This window comes from Camelus ferus, chromosome 16 (genome assembly GCF_009834535.1).
Source record: "Camelus ferus isolate YT-003-E chromosome 16, BCGSAC_Cfer_1.0, whole genome shotgun sequence".
In the NCBI taxonomy this organism is placed as follows: domain Eukaryota; kingdom Metazoa; phylum Chordata; class Mammalia; order Artiodactyla; family Camelidae; genus Camelus; species Camelus ferus.
The window spans coordinates 45,074,056-45,097,655 of NC_045711.1; the positions used below are offsets into that span (position 1 = coordinate 45,074,056).

At 40.5% G+C, this 23,600-nt stretch overlaps 1 protein-coding gene across 5 annotated transcripts in view; it reads right to left on the minus strand.

Annotated features, from left to right (window-relative positions):
* RFFL (ring finger and FYVE like domain containing E3 ubiquitin protein ligase) overlaps positions 1-23,600 on the minus strand; it is a 63,726-nt gene that overhangs the window by 38,727 nt on the left and 1,399 nt on the right. The window contains exon 1 of one of the 5 annotated variants that reach the window (XM_032457743.1): positions 6,452-6,922. The exons of 2 other annotated variants lie outside the window; for them this stretch is intronic. In XM_032457743.1, coding sequence (XP_032313634.1) covers positions 6,452-6,551 — 100 coding nt within the window. In that variant the 5' untranslated portion in view covers positions 6,552-6,922. Of the gene's footprint in view, positions 1-6,451; positions 6,923-23,600 lie in introns of those variants that run through there. 2 more of the 5 variants (XM_014556470.2, XM_014556469.2) reach the window with 2 other exon arrangements.

Genomic DNA, 23,600 nt, shown 5'->3' on the forward strand with positions numbered 1-23,600 from the left:
TCCCACTCCAAAGCCCAGTTCTCCTCCTGGTCCTTCCCCGACTCCTCCTTTTGCCCCACCTGAATATCCCCTAGGGCTCTGTACTAACCATTCTTCCTCTCCTTCTCCAGTGAATTCTATTGATTCTACTTTTAAAGTATATCCTGCAGATATCCGATTCTCACTATGTCCCCTGCCACACCCTGCTTGTTAGGCCATTATCCATTCATTATCTTTCTCAAGAACTAGAGCAAATGCCTCAATGGTCTACTCTTTGCCACTCTCTATTCCCCACACAGTAATCAGGGTAAACTTTCATTTAAAGACATATATACTCTGCCTGCTACTCTCCTGCTTTAAAGCCTCCCGTGTTTTCCCACCAGGCTCTTTTGTAAAGCCTAGACTCACTCAAAGGCCGCATGCCATGTGAGTGGGCCCCGCCCACCTCTCCCAGTTTCAAGCCACTGCCCCCATTACCCCCACCCCACATCCATCTTGTGGGCACAATGCGGTGGCCAGTCAGTGACACAGTGATGCGTGGGTTGGTAAAAGAACTTACCAGACATAAAGTAAGGGAATAGAAAGGAGTTTGTTAGGGTACGCTGTCATAGACAACAGTGGGCCGCACAGGCGAGGGGTGCCTACATGAGCACCGAGGGCCAGCTGTTGGGGTGTTTTATAAGGTAGGGGCACAAGGTGCCAGATCCTCTTGTGCATAAGTCTCTGATTGGTTGTAGGTGAGGTAAGAGGTTTAGGGTCCGTGAAGGGCGGTGGGGTTTGACTCTGATAAGGAGGGCATTACCTGGGGCTATTAGTTTGTCAGGGGAAACACGCCCAGTAAAGAATGTCAGACACTTGAGAGCCCAAGAACGGAGGTCGTTGGACTTAGAAGGACATTAGTTTGCCCAACACACCTCACTCGAGACCCTTGGTGGTCTCCTTTTATTTTTACTTCCTCAAAAATAAGAAATCACTTATGGCTCCAAGGCATGCACACTTGTGGTTCCTTTCCTACCAAGAACATTCTCCAGAGCTCTTTTCTCGAAGCTGGTTCCTCATCAGCTCACCTTTCCTACACAACGCAGAGTACAGCTCAGAGTGGAAGCTCAGTAAGTGCTTGCTGAATGAACAGATTCTTCACTCCTAGTCAGATAACCCAAGTCTAAATATCTGGACTCAAACTTATCCTTCAGTTTTAGTAGCCATTTCTAAATTCCTGCTGTAATAGAGAATAACCTTTGTTTTGTTGGAAGTTTACAGGGACATCATGACCTGGCCCACTTAGACTGCTGTAAGAACAAAGAATGCCTGCAGCAAGAAGTTTGCAACAATCAACCACACCCCCGCCCTTGTTTTTTGTGTAAAAGGAGCCTGTATTCTGACTGGAGCACGATGGTTCTCCAAGGCATCAGTCCACCATCCTCTCGGTCTGGCAGCTTTCTGAATAAAGTCGCTATTCCTTGCCCCAACACCTCATCTCCTGATTTATTGACCTGTCATGTGGCAAGCAGAACGAGTTTGGACTCGGCAACACTGCTAGATATCCAGGCTTCAAATTTAGTGTACCAAGGACACTCCAAACCAAACCCAATTTTCTGAATTTATACGAGCAGTATAATCCACACTTTCTGCTTCAGAACTGTAAATTTCCCATTCATTTGCTCCACCTGTCGAAAATTCTGATCACGCATTAAAATCAAATTCAAATATCACTTCGTTCATTCATGCTTTCAATCAGACACTTACTCATTCAACAGATACCCACTGAGTACCTTAAGTGAGGCAGGCATTATGTTAAGATACTGGAAAGCAAAGCAGACCTATTTTTGTCTATTACATGTCAGTCAAATAATCACACAAATATTTAATTAGAGACTAAATAAAATTTGTTATGAAGGAAAAAATGTTAGAAACTCAGAAAACATAAACGAGGCATCAAGAAACGCTCCTTTGATGGTGCGCTGACGGAACAAGATGTAACTTATACTTGGCAGACTGGAAGGCAGAGCACTCCAGGCAGAGGGTTCAGCCAAGTCCTGGAAGTGGGAGGAGACCGGCAGGCCTATCTTAAGGCTCCTACCATTCTGCCTCATATGTTATATTCATCTGGGTCTGTCTTGTTCCCTCCCACAACCTCATCCTCAATTTACTGATAGTTACCTGAGAGAAAGGACATAGAGTGTCTCATCCATATCAATATCCCCAGAAGATACCGATCCACATGTCTGGTACCTAGGGAGTCTACACTTTTAAAAAGCTCCCAGATGACGCGGATATTCAGCCAAGTCCATAAATCACATGCTCAGGTGACAAACTCAATAAATGTGTATTGATTATTATCTCATTTAAAATCTCTAAGGTCAAGGTGGTAAACTGTTTCCAAAATTGGCCAACAATTCCAACCATGCTGCCTGCCCTTCTGCAGTGTGACTCTGACACTCTACCCTGTAAGAGGCGAAGTCCATGTCCCCTCTCTTTGGATGTGGGCCACACATGTGACTAATTTTACCCAAAAGAATGGGGCAAAAGTGTATGTGTGACCCCCAGGTCTAGGCCTTAAGAGGCCCTGTAGCTGCACTGTGGTTCCCTTGGAAGCCAACCACTGCGTAAAAGCAGCCCAGTCTAGATTAATGAAGGATGAGAAGCCGAGAGAGATGCACCTCATGGAGAACCAGAATGTCCCAGCCAACAGTTAGCAACAAAGCCCCAGACATGTGAGTGAAGCCATGTGGAATCCTCCAGTCCAATGGACATCACATGGAGCAAAGCAGTATGTCCCTCTCTCCTGAATTACCAATTCACCCAATCATGAGCAATAAAACGACTGTCACTTAAGGCCACTACAAGTTTTAGGGTGATTTGCTACACAGTAATAGATAATTGAAACAGGAATTCAACACCCAGTCATTCAATGTTTCCCAGCTTTGATGATCAAGAAACTCTTCCCCGTATTCATTAAAATTACTCCTCCTCCAATTTAAGCCCATTTCCTAAATCTTTGAAGTACAGGAAGACCAATTAATCAGAACCCCCTGGCAAAAATTATTCTCGTACTGGAAGATGATAATCAAGCCATCCCTCAACTTTTCCTTCTGTAGGCTAAAATCCTTCTTTAAAAAAAAGACTTATAAAGATAGGACTTATTTTGTTAACTTTTTCATCATTTTGATCCTTCTTAAGTAGGGAGGGACTGATGCCACATACCAGTACCTAACAGAAGCTATGTCCTAGCCCTCATGGTTTGTCTTTCTATAATCAGATTCCACAGTCTCACATAAGGCACATTAGCACCCAAATGTTGTGAATTACCCTACAAACTTAATCACTTACTAGAATTACTGTGAAACCTTTTCTGCTCTTAACACTGCATTTTGTGATGACTCCTTCCACTCATCAACATGGTTTGACACTACACTACTGCAATAGATTTTAACAAATTCTAGATATCTGAAGAACAACAGAAAAGCTTGAGAGGTTGGAGTAGGTGCACCATTCATTTCAATCAAAGTCTCTAACCAGGGTCCAGGCCTTTATACAGGCCAGGAGGGCTCTTGGTACCCTCTCCTCCTACCTCAAAGGTAAAGTGACCTTGCAAAAGGCAAGATCTTTGACACTCGCCTCTTGAGCAAAGGTACCTTTTCTGTAGAACTCAACAGGGTATATTTATCTACAGAGAGACAACCCAGTTGCTTCACACAGTGTAAAAACATGTTTTCTCTCCGGGTCTTACCTGAATGTACGCTTCAATGTCAAAAAGTAGCTTAATAATCACTGATAAAATAGGGCTAATTAAGTCTACCCAACACAGGGTATTTACTGTAGTATCAAATAAAATGATACAAGGAAATAATTTTCTAAGATACTGTAAAAATGTTAGGTAATACTGTGAACTAGGTTTCAGCAAGTCCTATAAACCTTCAAATCAACTTTGGATGGTTAGCTGATGGCTTTAGGCGATGTGTACTGGAATAGGCACCATGGGCTCAGGTTCATCAAATTGGAACCAAAGACATGCCACCTAACTAGAGACCTCATGAATTGTCTAGTACTACCAAGAGTAATAAAGATGTTTAGACTAGTGGTTTGACCCTGGGGACCCACTTCAGGCACTGTCTGATGGTGCCAGGCTCTAGCTCAGGGTCCAAGCTCAATCAAGGATCTCAACAGCCTAGTGGAAGAGACAGTCCTGCAAAAGCTCAAATAAGAACAACTCTGCTAGAGGAAGTCAGGGAAGGTTTAAGAGATGAACTAAGTCCCCTGGGGGATGAGTACTTTGCCAGTCAGAGAGGGCAGGGCGCTAGGAAAAGGAACAGTGTTCTAAAAGGATGTGGTATAACCAGGAACTGGAAAAATGAGAAGTTCAGTGAGAGGTTGGAGAGGAAATGGCTGGGAAACAGAGGGAAATAAACGGGTAACAGTAACAGGTAGGATAGGGTCAAATTGTGAAGGACTTCACCTATCAAGCTGAGTAGGAAACAAGGGATGATGGCACTGTGAAATCTTGAGAATGAAAAGATTAGATTTAGCCTTCAGGAACTTAACTTTGGCAACAATAAAGAGGTTGGAGCAGAGAAAGACCCATGGTGGAGTGACAAAAGCCCAGTCAAGATTTGATAAGGCCTTGAATCAGAAGTTACAAATTCAAATTACTAGAAGCAAACTACATAAAATGTGACATCTTCATTGTGTAAGGTCTGGGAGAATGGTGATCTCTGTAATCTTGGAAGAATGCAGGCTCTGCCTAAAAGTATTCACACACAAAATTTTAAGTCTTTGGGCTGGTTAAACAAAATATCTAGTTCTGACCTCTGATAAATTAAGGCAATACAGTAGGAATGAAGAAATGACACATCCAGTAGTTCTCCAGTATAATCAAAAGAATTTAGCAACCACAGATTTAGCCTATTTAGAGGACGTAAGGCATAAAAAGAATGAACAAGAAGATCTGGTGGAGTCTACGGCCATACCATCCTGAACGCGACCAATCTCGTCTAAGAAGATCTGGTGGATATAACTAACAGAGTTCAAACATACAGCAATACAGGCAGATAATAAGATACCGGGTAAGGAAGATAATGAGCTGTTATGTTCATGTTGAAATGAAGATGCCTTTTGAAGAACGCTGGTAGGTTTCTCAAGTTGGACAAAGCTTGTCAAGATTTGTCAAGTTGGAAACAAGGATCCGAAGTTTGGGAGAGACAGCTGGGCTGATGAGACATACTGAGGATAGCTGAATTCATGGGCACATCTGAGATCCTTAGCGGAAGGGGTGGGAGACCAGTGAAAAGAAACCCAAGGCAAAGCCTTGGAGCATCTCAGCATTTATGGGACAGTCAAAAGAAAATCAGAAATAATGGAAGGATACTCTGGGAATTCAGAAGAGACAAGGTAGCCTCAAAGTCAAATGAAGAGGGTTGCTGGGGGAAAAAAAGGATTGTTCAATAGTGCCAAATGCTGGGCAGAGATTAAGTAAGATGGAGGCTGAAACCAGGACTAAGACACTGGGTTTGGAAATCAGAAGCTTACTCATAATCTTCAGGAAAACAGGAGTAGGGTAACGGAGGTAGAAACCAAAATAACAAAGAGGTGCTAAGAGGATCAGAGTTGAGGAAGTACAATGCAGTCTCTTCCTCATTCTAGCCTTACTGAGAACCTACTATGTGCCAAATACCACAAATATAATTCTAACAAAACAGTCACTGCTTCTCAATATACCTTATCCGATGGAGGAAACACAGGGTTCTCCTGAGAGTCGTCCAGTCTTGATGAGTAAGAGGAGACTTCATGGCAGAAGTGATTTCCAGGCTAAAGTCAGTTGTCTAGGTTAAGCTGGGGCACGGTGTTTCAGAGGAGGCTTGTTTGTGCAAAGGTTTGAAGTAAAAGAGAACACAGACCATTTGGGTGTAATTGGAAGGAGCAGAGGCAAACTTTAAGGGGGGCAATTGCCTAGTGATGAGGTGGAAGATTTAAGAAGTTTCGGATGAAGAGCAGGCAGGAGATAGGGCAGCAGCCTCAACAGAATTAGGCATAAAGGGAAGTTCTTCCAATACCTTCATAATACCACAAACTCACTGGTAAGCTAGTGTTCTCTACAATTTGATGTTCCTAATTATTAGGCAGATAAGCAAATATGTTTGCCTCTCTCTCTTTCTTTAACAATGGTTTAGTTTGACTAAACTATTTCTCAAAAGACAAAAAGAACAAAAAATGTAAGATAGACAAAGCTGTAAACTTAACATGTTTGATTTCTCTAACATTTATATCATAAATGGTCTCATTAGGTCTAAAACCACATCCAGATCCCAAATGAAATGAAAGTTTTCCCCAGATTCCCTCCAAAGAGCTGAAGGACTAACTTGAAGATTTCCAAATTGATAAGGCGTTGACTCACTCCTGAAGACCAGGGATCTCCCCGGTTTCCACTGGAGCTCGGTTTAGCTAACGACATGAAGAGAAAACAGTCTGGGGTTACCTGATGTTGCCTGTTTCAAAACATTGCCAGGGCAGAAAGCAAGCTGCCTCCAGTTCCTGCCGCTGCTGAGGTCCTTGGAGCCCCGTTCAGATGAGATCATCTCAGGAACCAACAGCAGCGGCTTTCAGGCAGTGAATGGTGCTGCCTGGGGACGTATCTTTGGTAAGCAAGATTGCAACAGAGCAGGCGGTTTACCCAGGGCAGTGCTGACTCATGCCTGGCAAAACTCTATTTCCCAAAACAATTCAGCCTGAGCCAACCGCAATCAACTTCAACCTAGAAAAGAAGAGGTGCCCCATTGATTTTTTTTTTTAACCGAAAGCTGATTCCTGGGGGCAGGTGAACCTCATTCCTCGGCTGCTGGTCACCCAGAAAGTTCCAGTGGTTGGTCACCTTCTGAAATTTCATCTGAGAACAGCCTGGGGCTCAGCACAGCAAGATTACTGAAGGGAGCAGGTTCACAAGCTCTGAAGATTTCCCCAAGAGGCTGATAAAGAAGTTACTTTGCATTTACAAATAAGTACATCTGGGGGGGGGGGGGGGGAAGGACACCCGCCCAGTCATTGCTAGCTGCTCAAATCATTAGGGTGAATCTTTGTCAGCTACGACCAGAATCGCTGCTCTTTTCCCCACGAGGCCTTCCCTGACCTCTGTTTCCTTAGACAACTCATGTTCTCTAATCAACACATATATACTGGATGTTTGTGTGTGTGTGGTTTAATCAATTGCCACATTCTATATGCTAAAGCTAAATTAATCCACCACCACACCTACTAGATGTTTAAGGAAACTAGGAGTCTGTGAAAACCACATTAACACTTACTTTTAAAAGAAAAATCCTTAAATGTATGTCCATTCTCATTTATTGGCCAGCTGATTAAAAAATCAATTCTAGAAAGACTGGCTCATCCACAGCTGTTAATTATTATTGAATTTGCCCTGACAGGCTAGAATTGGCATTGGTGCTAGACAAAGACAACAAAAGATTAAGTCCTTGCTGTCTATGTATTTTCATTGGACAAGAACGAAACTAAAGTTCATCTCAGATACTTCTGTTCCCTGCTCAAAATTTCCCACGGTCATCAGCTATTCCTTAGCATGGGCCTTCAAGGCCGCCGCACCTAGCCGTGGCCACCCTGTGATACATGGCTCACGCAGCACAAGCTCTGGACAGAGCTGCCAATCCGGCTTGTCATTCAGTAAATGCTAGAATTAAGATGTACATGCAGACAATTAGAATTTGGGTTTAAAAAACTATGCTATTTAATTCTATTCCTTTTCACAGGGCTAGTTTGTTTGTTTGTTTGTTTGTTTAGTTATTTATCCAACTCAATTCCCCTTAATTACATTATTCCAGCAGGATAATCACACTGGACTTTTAGAAGGTTTTACAAAAATGTCCCTTCTTTTTTTTTTTTTTTAAAGTCTTGATGAATTTGGTTTATGTTTTTAAATTGAAGTATAGTTGATTTACAATGTTGTATTAGTTTCTGGTGTACAGCATAGCGATTCAGTTATACATATATATTCACGTTCATATTTTTTTCATTAAAGGTTATTACAAGCTATTGAATATAAAATGTTCCCTCTTTCATTTCCTCCCCTTTAGTGCTCTCCTTCTCAGAAAATAGTTGTGCTTAAAGTTTTCCTACAGTCTATGTTAATTTGTCTTTTTCAAATGATAAAAGCATCTTTACAGCAGTTGACAAGCATTATCTCATGGACCACACTTTAAAAAATATTTCTGCAGTTGATGATAAGTCACAAACATTCCAATACAGAGCAGCTCTCAAGGCATGTACAGTGTAGACACATACGGAAACTCTTCTGGAAAAAAATCAGTATTGTTAGATGCTTCTGACTCATTCTGTATTAGTAAACTTTAAAAAGGGAGAGAAGATCCGGACGGTACTGTGCCCAGGAAGTAAATGCAAATTATGTGAAGAGCAACATGAAGGCCAGAAGCATGAGAAAAACTTCCTAATCCTGCTAAGATAAACACCATTCAGCAGGTGAGGAGGGCTGTCTCAGGTCATCATGTCCCTGTTTGGGATTCTAAACAGTTCCCATCACTTTCCCCGAAATATAACTATACTCTATTCTAGTAACTTGTTTTAGATGGGAAAGGTTGAGGATTACACATGCAGAGCTTTAAAAAGAGGCTACCTTTGAACTAATAACTTCAGGCACTTGAGGTTTTATAAGGTTATAGGAAAACTATTAAGAATATGAGGCCGTATGAGAAATAAGAAAAATTACTGTGGCTTCGTGCTTAAGTTCTTTCAATACATTGTTTTAAAATTCAGACAAGTAATTCAGCACCCAAAGCTATACAGGCTTACTTTTTATGTGTGGTCACAAGAGATATTTAATATGTACACGTGTGTATGTATGTATATGTGTGTATATGTGGGGTGTACGTATGCATTTATACAGACACACGCTTTGCAAACACCACATCCATTACTTTACTTGAACAGATGTATGTAATGCCATTTATATCCCACATTTGGGGTTTTTCCTGATAGACCTTAACATTATAAACAATAAGCAGGTGTCAAGAGAAATTAAAATATTCATGTCTTATAAGCCTGTAGTCTTCCCAACCCATAGAAAATTACCAAATACATACAAAACGATATGGGAGGACACACATGCCCAGGAGGGAACTACCATGGGAGCAGATCCAGGAGGTTTTTAGCTTTATCAGTATTTGAATGAAACATATACTCAAATATTACTTGGTAACTTAAAATTCTGTTTAAGTTTTAAATTTTTTACTGTTTATAAACTCATCTTTTCCCCTTTCACTCTTTCCTCTCAACACCTTCCTTTTACCTGCTTCCCCTTTCCCAGCATCCCAAATGATACTGCACGTCTCCTTTTTAACAAAATTAACCTCACCTAATGCCCATATCCTTTTTCTTTTTTTTTTCCTACCCACATCATTTTTCTGATTGAGAAGACAGTGAATTGATAAACTCAAATTGTCAGGAACCAGTGGCTTTCTCACTTTCTTGATAATTAGGGACATTGCCAAATTCTAATCTTGGGTGTTCAGGGACCTCATAACCATTTTTTTTTTTAAACTAGTCTTCAAAAAAGACTATGAATGTCAACCAAATAGCTATCATTGAATAAATCACAGAAATTAAGCATGAAAAATGAAGTAAACTTTAGGATACTCGAGAATCAACTCTAGGGGTGCTTAAGAATTAACAGGGTGCTTAGTGAAAATGATCATTTCCCAACCAGTCCCTCAGACACTTTGAAGTAGCAGAAGTGGGAGGAGGCCCCAGAGTCGGAATTTTTAATAAACATCTCCCTCTCCCAAGTGATTCTGATACACAGAGGCCTTGGATAACGTTTTGAGAGACAGGTCATAGCTCTGTTCCCTAAGCACTATTTACAGGAAAAAGAAAAGTTCTTTTTTTTTCCCCAAAGGCCATCAAACCGAAATGCAGTCTCACAGTGCAGGTCTTAGACATTCATCCCCTCACCCACAAAAACTGCCAAGAATATAACAATTGAACTGTATTTATTTTGCTGATTGAAACATTATTTTCTTCAAGCCTCCAGAGGCAATTATCCTAACTACTCTTAAGGGTTTTTCTCTGTCCAATCGCCCAATTATACTGAGTCGTTTTCACACCTGGTACGCAGTACAAGGTGCTTAATGGAATTTTTACGGCTGCGAAAATTAAAGTTCACTTGACTCAACAGAATAGTCAAATAAAACAAAGGAGAAAACCTCCCCAAAGGCACAGGTTGAAAGCAGAGGCTTTTGACTTCCTGATGAGGCAGTTTTGCCCAGAAATTCAAACCATGGATGCGCTATAGCTCATATGTCCTGAGAGTACCCAAATGCCAACTTATCACCACAGCATCAGCCAGCGCAGGCTTACTGTAACATTTGGAAGCACAAACCTGCCATATAAGATGGCCTCTCCTGGGAGACAGAGGCTGTCGCCATGGTGGGGATCATTCCATCATGGGGCCAGAAGGACCAGGCAGTCCCTTTAATCTTTAACAAGCCACTTTAGTGTTCAGATATAGGAACTGGCACTGAAGAAGGCTCAACCTGCTTCACAGCCCTTGGCTACAAAACCAGCCCCGAGCTGCAGGAGGGCACGGAGCTGAGTCTGTCTCTGCTGGTGCCGTTACCAGAATGTTCTGTAATGTAATTTGGGGCACTTCATTAGCCACTGTGGCTTAATACTTCATAGTTCAGAAGGGTATCCAATATCAAGGGTACAGCAACTGCCTATAGCAGGTACAATGACATACTAAATTATTAAATGTCAGGGATTGACAAAGTCGCAAGCCCACAGGAAAAGGAAGAATCCAAAGTTGACAAGGGCAGTCTGATGACCTGAGGACAGGATCTGGAGAAAGGAAGTCAGCCACGTGACCAAACTGCTATCTTGGGCAGCTCACCTTAGAAACCCGGCAACAGAAATCTTGAAACCATTTGATGGGTGTCACTTTCTATACAAAGCTAGTTCTTCATTTTTTTCCCTGAGCTGCTAATACAGAAGATGGACAGGGAGAGGGCCCTTGTCATCAAACTCCGTCACCTCAACAACTCCAACAGCTTCATACTGAAGTGCCCGGTAAGCTCGTGTCCTGTTCCCCAGGAACCGCCCTCCCAGAACAGACTCTGTAATCCAACTCTGAAAATTTCCTTAACTCATAACTTGTATTTATTGCATACCTTTGGATTCTTCTCCTCCCCAAACACACACACATACTCTCTCCCTCTCTCATCCCTGCCCACTTCCCATTCTGTCTCTCCCTGTCACACTAATGCCCTGACTCCAGTAAGTCAAACTTCCGAAACTGTCAACCTGGTTTCCACTAAAAATGCCATGAGATTAAGCTACCTTCCTTCAGGTCCGCAAGTCTAGGGGGCCTTTGTTGACATGTGTTTCATCTTGATGGGTGATTTCTAGCCAAGCAGTTAAGACTACCTGTTTACCTATAGTTAATCTTCAAACTGGCTTCTGTAGGCTAGGGAAATAAAAGGGTAAGACTGCACAGTGTGAATGTCCCATCAAGGTAATCAAAGTAATGGACAAGGGAGAGAAGACAGAAGGAGAGATTTCAAAATAAGAACTGAGCTGTGCATTTCAGTAGCACTTAAGAAAACACTCCATCTGACTAGGAAGCTGACGAGCAGACAAATACCCAAAGGACTATACATTCTCTAAAGATTACTGTGCTCACAGTCCTTGCTTCCATCAAGGTTCCGCAAGAGATCACATCATAAAATCAGACCTGCATTATTTATAATAGAGTGGACAGATAGATCCTAACCCCCAGAATTCTACTGATTTACTTGCAAATAAAGTCACAATCTTATTTCAACCCAAACCCACGTAACAAGGAATAAAATACATATTGTTTAGGTCTTTCAAAGGTTATCTCTCACCCTTTTACAAGAGAACAAAAAAGAGCTACAGAAAGAAACTTAAAGCTTTGTTGCTGGCATAAAGCACTTAAAAAAGAATCACAGGGGAAAATGCCCATAATATACCAACCACTGGGGGAAAAAAAAGCAGTACAGAACAGCAGGTGAGGAATACATACATATACACACACAGAATACATACATAAATATGTATAGAGAAAGATACAAAACGCATATAGTTAAGTCTAGAACCATCTAATAGTAGGTACTTTGGGTAGAGATGAAGGTTTATTTTCTGCTTTATATATACTCATTTGTGCTATTTTAGTATTTTTTTAAATGAGCAGTGCAAGCTAATTAACATTACCAGAAATAAAGTACCAAAGATCACTGGATGAGAAAAATGAAACAGAACACTTTGGACAAGTTGTTAGGGCCACTCTGAGCCAAATTTTCAGCATATTTAAGGCTATAGTCATTGAGGCAAACTTATGAAGAATTAACCAGAATTCAGTCTGGGGTCAGCACTGTTCGTTCGCTCACCATCACTGGCAGCACTGAGCTAGAAGCAGCGCGGTGCTGGGTCCTGCCTGGCAAAGGGCGACAGCGAGTCTCATGCAAACAGTCCTCGCATCCCCCAAGGTCAGTCTTGGTTACTCTTCCCTCTCTCAAGGACACCAGGGCAGGGGATTCAAAAGCAGGTCAACAGACCACTGAACACTGTACGGAGGCAGAGCACATAGAGGGCTAACCACACACAACTCAAAAATCTTTGCTCTTTGTCAGTCAAATCAGGTTTACAAGTAATCTCATGAACTTAAAAACCAGATAAGCTGTAAGAAAAGTTAAAATAAAAAATGGGGACAATACCAAATGCTGGTGAGGATGCAGAGAAACCGGATCTCATATGCTGCTGGTGGGACGGAGTGGTACAGCATTTGGGAAAATAGTTTGGTAGTTTCTTTAAGATACACTTACTGTAAGATTCAACAATTACATTCCGGGTACTTAACCCAGACAAATTAAAACTTGTATCCCATACAAATATCTGTACCCAAATATTCATAATGGCTTTATCTGTAACAGCCCCACAGAGGAACAACCAAAATGCCCTTCAATAGGTGAATGGTTAAAAACTGATATATTCATATCATACTACTTATACTATTCAGCAATAACAAGGAACTGGACCATTACTAAATACAACTTGGATGCAGGGCATTGTGCTAAGTGAAAAATGCCAACCTCAGAAGGCCACCTAGTGTTATGATTCCATTTCCATTAACATTTCAGAAATGACAAAATTATGGAGACAGAACAGATTACTGGTTGCAATTACAATTATTTATTCAACCGTCCCATCACTACAGGGAACTAAGGAAGGTGAAAAGTTTGTAAAGCAAAGCAGATTTCTTATGATTCTGCAGTCCCTACTATGCCAGGAAAAAAAATTCTTTAAGCATGGGCCAGTCGCTGGCCCTACATTTTGGGCATTACCTGTGTCCTATCCCTCCTATGAGCTTCCCCAGGGCCATGATGAGCAAGGGCAATGAGCCAAGAGGCAGCAGAAGTAACCCATGCATAGTGAACCTTCACTGCAATTTCAGCTCAGCATTCAGCCAAGTGTCCTGCTTGAAATCAAAAGCATCTGAAAACAGCAGCAGTTAGACAAATACATTGTAAAAGATTTGGTTACCAAGGTGGGGCACCTCACATGCAACAGACTTCTTACTACAGAGTTTTTCCTACAAAAGCCTCAGTAGCAGTCTCCAAAATGTGAGGGACAGGTTAGTGGAAAAATTTTTAAGTGATGCTTCCTCTATGATTCTCTAAGCCAGTCCTCACAGGTGCCCACATGTACTGGAAGCAGGACACGTGTCTCAAGGCCAGATAACAAAGTTTTACTTTCTACATTTATCAGGGCTTCTCACTGAAAGTGATCAACCACCATTTATTCCACTATCACTTATAACACCACTAGGCCTCTAGGGACACCAACAACTATAGTATCTTGTATAGAAGTCAATTTACTGGGAAGGCCTATTGACAAATAGGACGACACTTTAAAAAAAAAAAAAGAAAGAAAGAAAAACCACCAGTAAATCTTCATCTAACCCAATGCTTTAGTTCTTTGGCCAAATGTGCTTTTAAGGGTGACTGGTTGCTTTATTAAATATAATTACAATTTGAGAATGAGGAATAAACTCAAACAATCCTTCAGTGCTAAGAGAATTAAAACTAGTAAAGCAAGTAACAAATGTTGCTAATATTCTAAAATTACATTCCACACAAGGAGACCCAAGTATAAAAGGATAATTTTCAGCCCACATTCTATGAAATGGAACCTATCTTTAAAGACTTACTCTGAGAAGTAATCATAATTAGATGAGCCGATGGAGTGAGAGGCAGCTGGGGCCTGATGGTTGGGAGCGGGGCCTTTCCAACCAGACTACTTGGATTTAAACACTGTGTGACCTTGGGCCCATTCTTCAACTCCTCTGTACAGTGTTTTCTCAAATGTGGAACACAGATATTAGCGCCTACACCTCACAGAATTGTTGGGAGGATTAAAGGAGTTCATACAGCAAAGTCCCTGGCAAACAGTAAGCACACAATAACCACTGGTAATTTTCATACAGGTAAAATACGGCAAAAAGAGAAGTGCCACAAAGTTATAATGACCGAAGTTCCCCGTGGGCTGGCACACACCCTGGCCACATGCTACACTACTGAATAGTCTCTAACTAGGAAAGAAAGGGCCAGGGAGTCAACAGTCTCATCACAGCCCCCATATTCTCCCCACACTGGTTAGAAAGATGGGAGTTCATTCTAGAGATGTTTAAAGAAAAAAGGCTTGACTTAAATAACCTAGACACATGCAATAACACCTTTCTCCCATTTCTAGCTTTCCCAACTATTCAGGAACAACCACAGACACTTTGGAATCAGAAACATAAATTGTTTCCAAAAGTGTTAAACAATGCTTGTCCAAAAGCCCCAATATAGCTAGTAATTTAGACAGCTGTGCTAGGAGCCACAGAAGCTGCATTTTCTAACTAGTATTGCTTCTGAACAATTGAAACTTTCTCCAGCGCAAAGTCCAGACACAGGGAGCAGTGTTCCTTGCAAACATTCAAACAGTTTCATTATTGTTTAACCACCAAAATAACAGCTCCAATCATCTATCAAGTTTGACATTTCATCCAACTAAGCAATGAAACCAGGACGCAACACATGCACGGAGAGATTTTTTTCCCTTGCTCCAAATCAACACCCATTTCGACACTGTAGCCACACAAACTAATAATGTTTGTCCATAGACTACTTACAAAAGGCTTCTAAAAACTAAACACAAACTGAAGAGCCCCAAAGAAACAGTGCATCCTCAAATTTTATTTTCCGTCTCCCACCTTTAAGCATCTTTATTAATTGTAAGTAAAGTTACAGGCCAAGAAGTTGGAAACTCCTTTTTTTTTTAATTGATTTATTTTAAAATTTTTATTTTCTGTGGGGGTAATTAGGGGGCTTTTTTAATTGTTTTTTTAATTTTATTTTAATGGAAGTACAGGGACTTGAACCCAGGACCTCATGCATGCTAAGCATGCGCTCTACTCTACCACTGAGCTATATCCTCCCTGCTTGGAAAGTCATTTCTAACACTAAGTCAAAAGAGGTAAATATCTCTCTTAATACAGAAACCAAATGCAAGCAATATATTCTTAAATATGTTGAAGGTAAGTGTCCTTGCCTCATCAACTATTAAAATTGTGATTCTGATCTAGCAAAGCACCAAGTCATGAAACTTCTCTCCCTAGGTAAGGAGTTCTCAGTTGGTTGCTTCAGTGACAGCCTAAGGAAGAAAATCAAGGACGTAAGTTGATACCAAGTTCCTAAGATGTCCTCAGAACCACTCAGAGCAATGCTATTCGAAGTGTACAGTCGCACATCCTCCACGGAGATCCATGTCAAGATAAACACAAAGAAGTCATAATAAGTATACACTGCTGTGCACCCAAGTCTATGTATGACTTCCTGATAATTCATTTTCCTTGTACTTTACAAAAATATTAGTTGGCGACAGACTGCAACTTTACAAAGTTGGTCCTTCACCAAAGACAGTCTGAGAAGCACTAACTTTTCACACAGTGGAATGCCATTTCTGTCATTTATTATTCTGAAGAAATGAAAGTACCCTTTCCCTCACCATCCTACAGTTTCTGATTTGAAGGTAATTAGAGAAACCACTAAGGAGGTACACCCTGGTGTAACCAAATGGAAAAAGCAAAGAATTATGAGTAAAAAGATCTCACTGCTGGTATGCAAGAGCCAATTAACTTGGAGACCCTGGGTGAGTCAAGACTTTTTATTTCCATGGGCCTTAAATCCCTCTTCTGTAGGATAAAGGCAGCCCCCTAACATCAGCATTCCCAACGGTGTATTTTTTTTTTTAATGTGGTTCCTTGTTGCAATAATACTTTCTCCAAGTGTGGTCTGCAGATAAGTGGCAGCAGAATCCCCAGTTTCATTCCCAAATGCCCAGATTCTATAGGTCTGGGTTAGGAACCAGGAAAGGGCAATTTTTACAAGCACCCGGTAGAATCTGATGCACACTAAAAGTTGAGATCTTCTGCAATAATGCATAATCTTACTAATGCCTCTAGGAATTAAAAAAAAAAAAAAGGTCACAATTTGTGTGTAATCCCAGATAAAGAAATTTTAGGTAAAAATATTTTTAAGTCAGTATATTAAAACTTACAGAAAGAGGAGGTGAGATGGATATAGCTCAAGTGGTAGGTAGCATGCTTAGCATGCACAGGGTCCTAGGTTCAATCCCCAGCACCTCCTTCAAACATAAATAAACATAATTTACTCCCACACACACAAAAAAAAAACTTGCAGAAAGCATATTGTAATATGCTTTTATAATATTAATAATATGTAACAATAAATTTCAACTTTTACCCATTTTAAAAAATGTTTGGTTGGGAAGACCAAATGCATATTAAAATACACTATAAACATTGACATGCTATGGCCTCAAGAACTGAATTCTTGACAGGATATTCAGAACTCCTGAATTCTGGATAACAGTAAAACAAAACTAGTGGTTTATTTTTACGTTTGTGCTATTTCTAAAAAGGTAAGACGAGGCAAGGGATTTCAGGCAGCTACTTGTGAGCGTTTCCACAAATAACAGTGCAGGTGTGGGTAGCCAGTATCTCAAAAACCAAATTAGATACAACTGCCACCATATTTTCATTTTTATTATTAGTTTTGGTATTACAGGAGACATGATAATCAGCTCTAGAAAGATTTTTAATCGGTCAAAAAATTTTTTTAATCAAATAAATCAAATTTAGGAATCTGATGAAGATTATGTGGAGGTGAAGCTACAGAACTATCCTATTTATGTCCCCCATTACTTGGGTGGTTCACTGTTGCTGTTCCTCAGGCTGCAGATATGCAACCACGTTGACAGCCTAGACAGTTGGGAAACACTGAACTAGATCAATGGGCATGGGGGTGACTCAGAGTGCCCTGGGGTGCTGGGTCCAACCATATGGTCAGGGTGGCAGGGAAGGTGTCAGGCTCTCTGGGAACATCCGGGCATTCCTCTCCCCACCAGCTCTGTCGCAAACACTGGCAAAGGTAAATTTCACTCTGACACAGAATGATTACGCAAGTTCTTCCATCAGGATATGATACAATGACCAAGAATGGTACCTGAATCTAGTCACACCCAAAAAGTAGAAGAGAGGTAGACAAAAGTGAGAAAACTGGAAAGCGTAAAAATTTTCCACTGTGGCCTAGGCACGTCCTAGTCCCTGCAATTAGCCCTCCCCACCCCACGCACGAAATTTTAACCCCTAACTGTTCCTCTTCACCTCCATAAAACCCAAATTGCCCAAGCAATGACTGCTGGTCTGCAAAATCAATGCCAAGACAATTTTGCCCTCTTCCTGGGAAACATCCTTGACTAAGGATTCCTCAAAGTAGCTCAACTTCAGCTGACCCATTCTCTCCAAAGCCCTGAAAAACACTCTGCCCTCTTTCCCCCAATTAGGACGCTCCTTCTGCCCAGCATTTTCGAATAAAGGCTCATGCTCTAGTGGATCTGCTTCCCATGTAAAATAGTATTAGCATGCTCACGAGGGAGTATAGTCCATTGGCCATGCACACACTGACACGAGACTAGGAAAAGGTTGGAAGTCAACAGAGGGTGAGGCTTGGTTATTTCTCAAGCAAACATTCTAATCATTATGAAAGTGAAAAAAAAAAAAAAGGAAGATTCACAGAAATTGCTAGAGGGACAATAAGCTTTCCTATAACACAAAATATATTGAATCACATGCCCTAAGTCTGGATGCCTGTGATCAGGACTAAGACTAGAAAGATTTTTCAAAGTAAATGAAAAGGGTGAAATAAGAGGAGGCTGGGGTGGGAGAGGAGGCGGCTTCATTTACTTAAGAAAAGCTTTTTTTCCCAAGTCTTTCAACATAATCCAGCAGTTGCAAATAAACAATGGTGCTGATTACTAACGAACTGCATTTAACCACTCAGGGGCCGGCAGAGCCTCCGGTTGTTCTAACTTCCTGTAAGTTTCAGGGTGACTAGGCAACATGTCTTCAAAGTGCATCAAGACAGTTAAAATATTTCAGCAAATCAGACTGGCTCCAAGTGGTTCAAATGGGGGCTTCCCCTGCCCTTAGCACTGGCCTGGTAGAAACAAACGCTGTCCCAGGGAGAACTGACCACTCCACAACCCAGAGATAATGAAACCGTATCTTCATATGCAATTGTAGAAAAGGCATGTGAAGGTCAAACTAGGAGATGTAGGCTTCACCTGTAGCACTGGAGAAGGGCAGCTTTTAAAAGTCAAGTAACATCAGCTCAACAAAATTTTTTTTTAAGTTCAAATTTAGCACATGAGTGGTAGCTGCTGAAAAAGGTTGCTGCGAGAACGAGAAGGTTTTACTTATCTTTTTATAGGAGCGGACAATGGAGAAACTACCACCCAAGGTCACTTTCCATTAAAAAAAAAAAAAAAAAAAGGTTAGCAGCCTTAACTGAGGTAAAAACCTTCATAGGTTGTAACTCCGTGCAATCAGCGGCCTGGTGAGACTCCCCTCAAGAATCTTGTAGGAAATTAAGTGCGGATTAGAGTAATTAAATGTAAAGTCTCCTTGAGAGCAACTTCTGTTCCTGAAGACTGGAGCCATTTCTGTGAAATCACAGAAAAATTGTGAAGAGGATTTGCCAGGCACTACAGCCTTTTCACTTTCACATCAGGTCTGCAAACGCTATGATCTAAAAAGAACAGAGCAGCGATTTGGGGAGGGAATTAAATAATACAGCTTATCAGAGAAAACCACTCGGAGATTCTCTAGTCTTTGCAAAAGTTCATGTGCTCATGTAACTATAATATACTTAGGGGTTTCTGAAAATTACACACATTTCCTCAAAAGAGATGTAGGGAAAAATATAATCACGGGGTAAAGGCCAAACATTGTCTCTTCTGAATGCTTAAATAGCCAATTATGTGTCTTAATACATTAATTCTGTAGACAGAAAGAGACTATTACAGGAAAGTTGAATAAGACATCTTAAAAATGTACCCTGGGGCCTAAGTCCATTCAACTGACACTAAAATCACCCCCTCGAAAAAGCAGTTTTATGCAAAATCTAGTATTTTCATTTCCCCGCTGCCAACAGAAATATAGAGCAGAAATTAAACTAATTATGTCAGCAGCACAGTGAACAAAACTTTAATTGTATTACACACCAGTTAGACATTTGCCAAATAATATAAAGGCCCTTAAGGGTAGAAACTTCTTTAGAATATAAATGATTCCCAATCAATATGACAGAAATTAGTCTGTTTGGGCAATAAATAGATTCACATTTACATGGAAAAATTTAATGTAAGGCATTAACATAGAGTATAAGAAACAAATCTCTAAAATGGCTTTAAATCATTCTGTGATTTACATATGTCATGTCATTAATAGGTCCTTTAAGTCGGTGTTGTACTAATCAGCTTTATTAACATCCTGCTCACAAAAGAGCCTATTCATTTAGCTGGGAGACAGGTGTTAGCAACCAGCAACCTCTTTTCACCTCGAGTTCCAGGGGCCTGCTCTTCAATGATTGTGACAAGATTGGCAAGTCGAAAGGGAGGGCAGTTTAAGAGGGAAAGGGAGGAAAGAGGGAAAGAGAAACAAAAGAGACTGAGAGGGGAAAAGGAAGATGAGGAAAGAAAGGGATGTCAGGTGCTACTTGTTGGGGCTACCCTCAAAGCCGGGTAGCCTGATCTGAGCTCCCGGGCTACCACCCAGGTATGTCAAGCAGAATTTGGATAATGTGATTTATTTATTCCTAGAGACAGTAACTCTGGATACTTGCCTACACTCCACTCGTTATGAAAAATTTTTTTCAAATGTTCTATGACTCATTCCTCTTACCCATATTCTCTAGTTCTTAACTTTAGTCCTCACTCTTTCATACATTTTCTAGAAGAGCTGACTGAGTAGATATTCCTGGAAAGAAACAGAAAGAAGGGTGGATTTAGAAAGACATCTTAAGCCTACAGAATAAAAATCCTATGAGAAAGTGGGAGAAGAGAACCTTCACTGAGTCCCGTACAATGTACAAAGGACAGATTTTCCCTCTTTTCATCCACGTAACAATGCTACCAGGTATTATTTTCAGTTAGCAGATGAAAAAAACCCACAGAGGTTAAGTAACCTGTCTAAAGTAGCAAGGCCAGGAGGTGGATGAGCTGGGATTCAAAAACAGGTTTATTTCCTAAGTCGTTACACTTTTCCTAAATTCAATTCGCTAAATAACATATTTAGTGCCCCCATTCTGCTTTAAGACAGATGGTTCTGTATTTCAGCAATTTTTCTAACTTCCATGAACTCAGCAAAAGACCTGTGACTAAATTTTATTGCCTATTAAGCATCCATTATTTTCAATAAGTGCTTCAGCTATGCAGAGATGAAACATCTGGCAAGTTGGCTTTATTTTTAAATCCCACATACACAGAATTCCCAGGCAGCTCTCCTACCCAACACTGATCACAACTACATTTGACTACCCATTCAGACCTCCAGTGGTTTCCACATTATCATTCATTTGTCCACTCAGGAAATAAAGGAAGCTACTTTCACCAACCCTCCCTCATGACTCCTGATAGATAATACAGCAGAGGGGGCCTCTCTGTAAAGTAATTTACATGAAAGTTATAAAAGCTCTTTGTTATCTGTCATGATTAGGAAATGGGTTATTCTAGCGAATCAAACATCCTGAATAACATAATGATGCTTTTAAAGGGACTACCAATTTATAAAGAATTTCAAAGCAATGCAACAGTGGTCCCCAAACCCGGCTACAGATCAGAATCACTTTGGGAGCTTTTTGGAAGTAGGTGCCCAGAATGGTTTTTAAATATGTAGATTCTCGGTCATCATTCATTCACTCTAAAAAAAAAAATCTCCACGAGGTGGAGCTGGGAAATCTGTATTTTTAAAGAACCCCCTCAGTGACTCAGTTGCAAATTGCTAGGTATCAAATCTTTTTAAGGAGTGGCTGGCTTTGGAGAACTCCTTGCAAAAAGACACACTAAAAAGGCTAAAAAGCGGCACTGAATGCAAGGTGACCTTCTTTTGATGATTCAGGAGACTCTGGGATCTGCCAGTGCCTCTGGTTCATCATTCACAACTAGTCACAAGTCACTGTACTGGCAAAACCAGAAAGGAAGGAAAGGTTTCATATTGGTAGAAAGCTGGAAAAACCAGCTTTTGTTTTCCCATCAGATTTTTAAAGAGCTGGTTTTTCCCCAGAGGAAAATCAGATTTTATGCTTGCCTTGAAAAAGGAAAATGTTTAAAAACAGGCAGATTCTCTTAACCAACTGCTCCAATCCAGAACGTTAACAAGTCCAGATGCATCAAAAATGTGGAATATTCAACCTGAACTAGAGAAAGCAGAGAAACTTCATGACAGTCTTAATGAAGATAAAGGAGGATAATGGGTTTAAACTAAGAATGGCATCACAGGATTAGATAAAACCACCATCCTGACCATGGCAACTGATAAATCCTGGAAACTCTGAGAGCTGAGGTCTTTCAACACCTAAGGTCAATGACTCCTACCTACCCAGGAAGGCTTCTATGTGAGATATAAGAGGATATCCTATTAAGAGCCCAATTCGCTTTAGGATTTTAAAACTATCAACAATATAAAGTTACAAAACAAGAAAGTAACACACCCTCTCTCTATTGAAGGAATGGGAATTTATGTTCGGATATAAAGATTGTCCTTAAAAACTGCCAGAACCTTTCTTACCTAAACACAAGTAATGACTACCAATAACCAGTAATCAAACAAAAATAATAACCAGTAACCATTACCAACCAGTAACCATTATCAAACAATAATGATGAAGCAGTTCATCCCTTGAAACTTCACCAACAGCAATTTAAACTATAGTCTCATTGAACTCCAAATTATAACTCAGCTCTGTATTGCAAGGATTATGAGAATCCAAGGTGCAGAGGTTAAATTTTCCTCCCAAAACATAAACACTACGGCCAGTACAAGTTTAATATAAAAGTCTCTAATCTATCTTTAAAACAATAGCAGTATTAAAGGTTCTATTTTAAGAATTAAAAAATGAAGGTGGAATTAGTCCCCCTGACACTCCTTAGGTTTATGTTTTCAGAAAGTTCTAGGCACAACATTCTTAAAGACGGGTGTGGCTGTATTAAACATCACAATGAACACGTTAATTAGGGAAGAAACTGCCCTTTTTCGTTATTGTTGCTGTTTGCTTTGTCTTTTTAAATGCTGGTAACTGAAAATGCTTTTTCCACTGCTATTTTAAGAGCCCTTAAAGAGGCATTCCTATTAGATGGTGCTAAGCAGAGTTATGTCAACTAGCTTGGCCCTGAGAAAGTTTGAAAACAAATTAATTCCCAACCTTTCTGAGAACAGCTCTCTTTTGATGCATATTATTTTAGCAACTGGTTAAATTAAGTCAATTTAGAAGATTTACAACTCTTGATCCCAAGGTAAACAGTCAAGAGGATAATAGTTGTCTTCCTGATCAATATCAAAGTTTTCAGTGGGCTGATCTAACTAAATAGAGACATTAAAATGTGTGTGTGTATCTTAGATTACATGGACATTTTCTTCCCGCACAATCAAGTTATTAGTTAGGTCTGCCACATCAATCTGCCATTGTTACACACAATTTTCAAACTTAAGAAAATAACATATCTATAACACATAATTTATCACTTGTACTCTGAAGTCCCGAATTATTAGGAAATACGCCGTAAGTCAGAAATATTGCCATCATCTATTTCCTTCAATGTGATAAAGAATGCGATCAGGATAAAAAAGTTGTCAAACCTAAAACCCTCTGAATGAAAGGAAGGATCCCTACCAGCTCCCAACCCCAGAATTCTGTACGCAAACTCGTTCCAGCACCATGCCCCCTGCCTACTCCCATTCCTAGAAAAATGTTCCAAGAAGTGGACAACCTTGGCCACATCTCAGGAACGTGAACTGTCACTGGGAAAACCACAAGTGCTCCCAAAACAGTTGCAGCAGCAGGGGTAACACGAAGTCTTCTCTGTCCTCTAAACCACCTGTAAAAGGGATGGGCAAGGAACTTAACTTTCTTAGAAGGCCACATGCACCTGGGAGTGTTTGTTCATCACTCGTTCGTCACTGT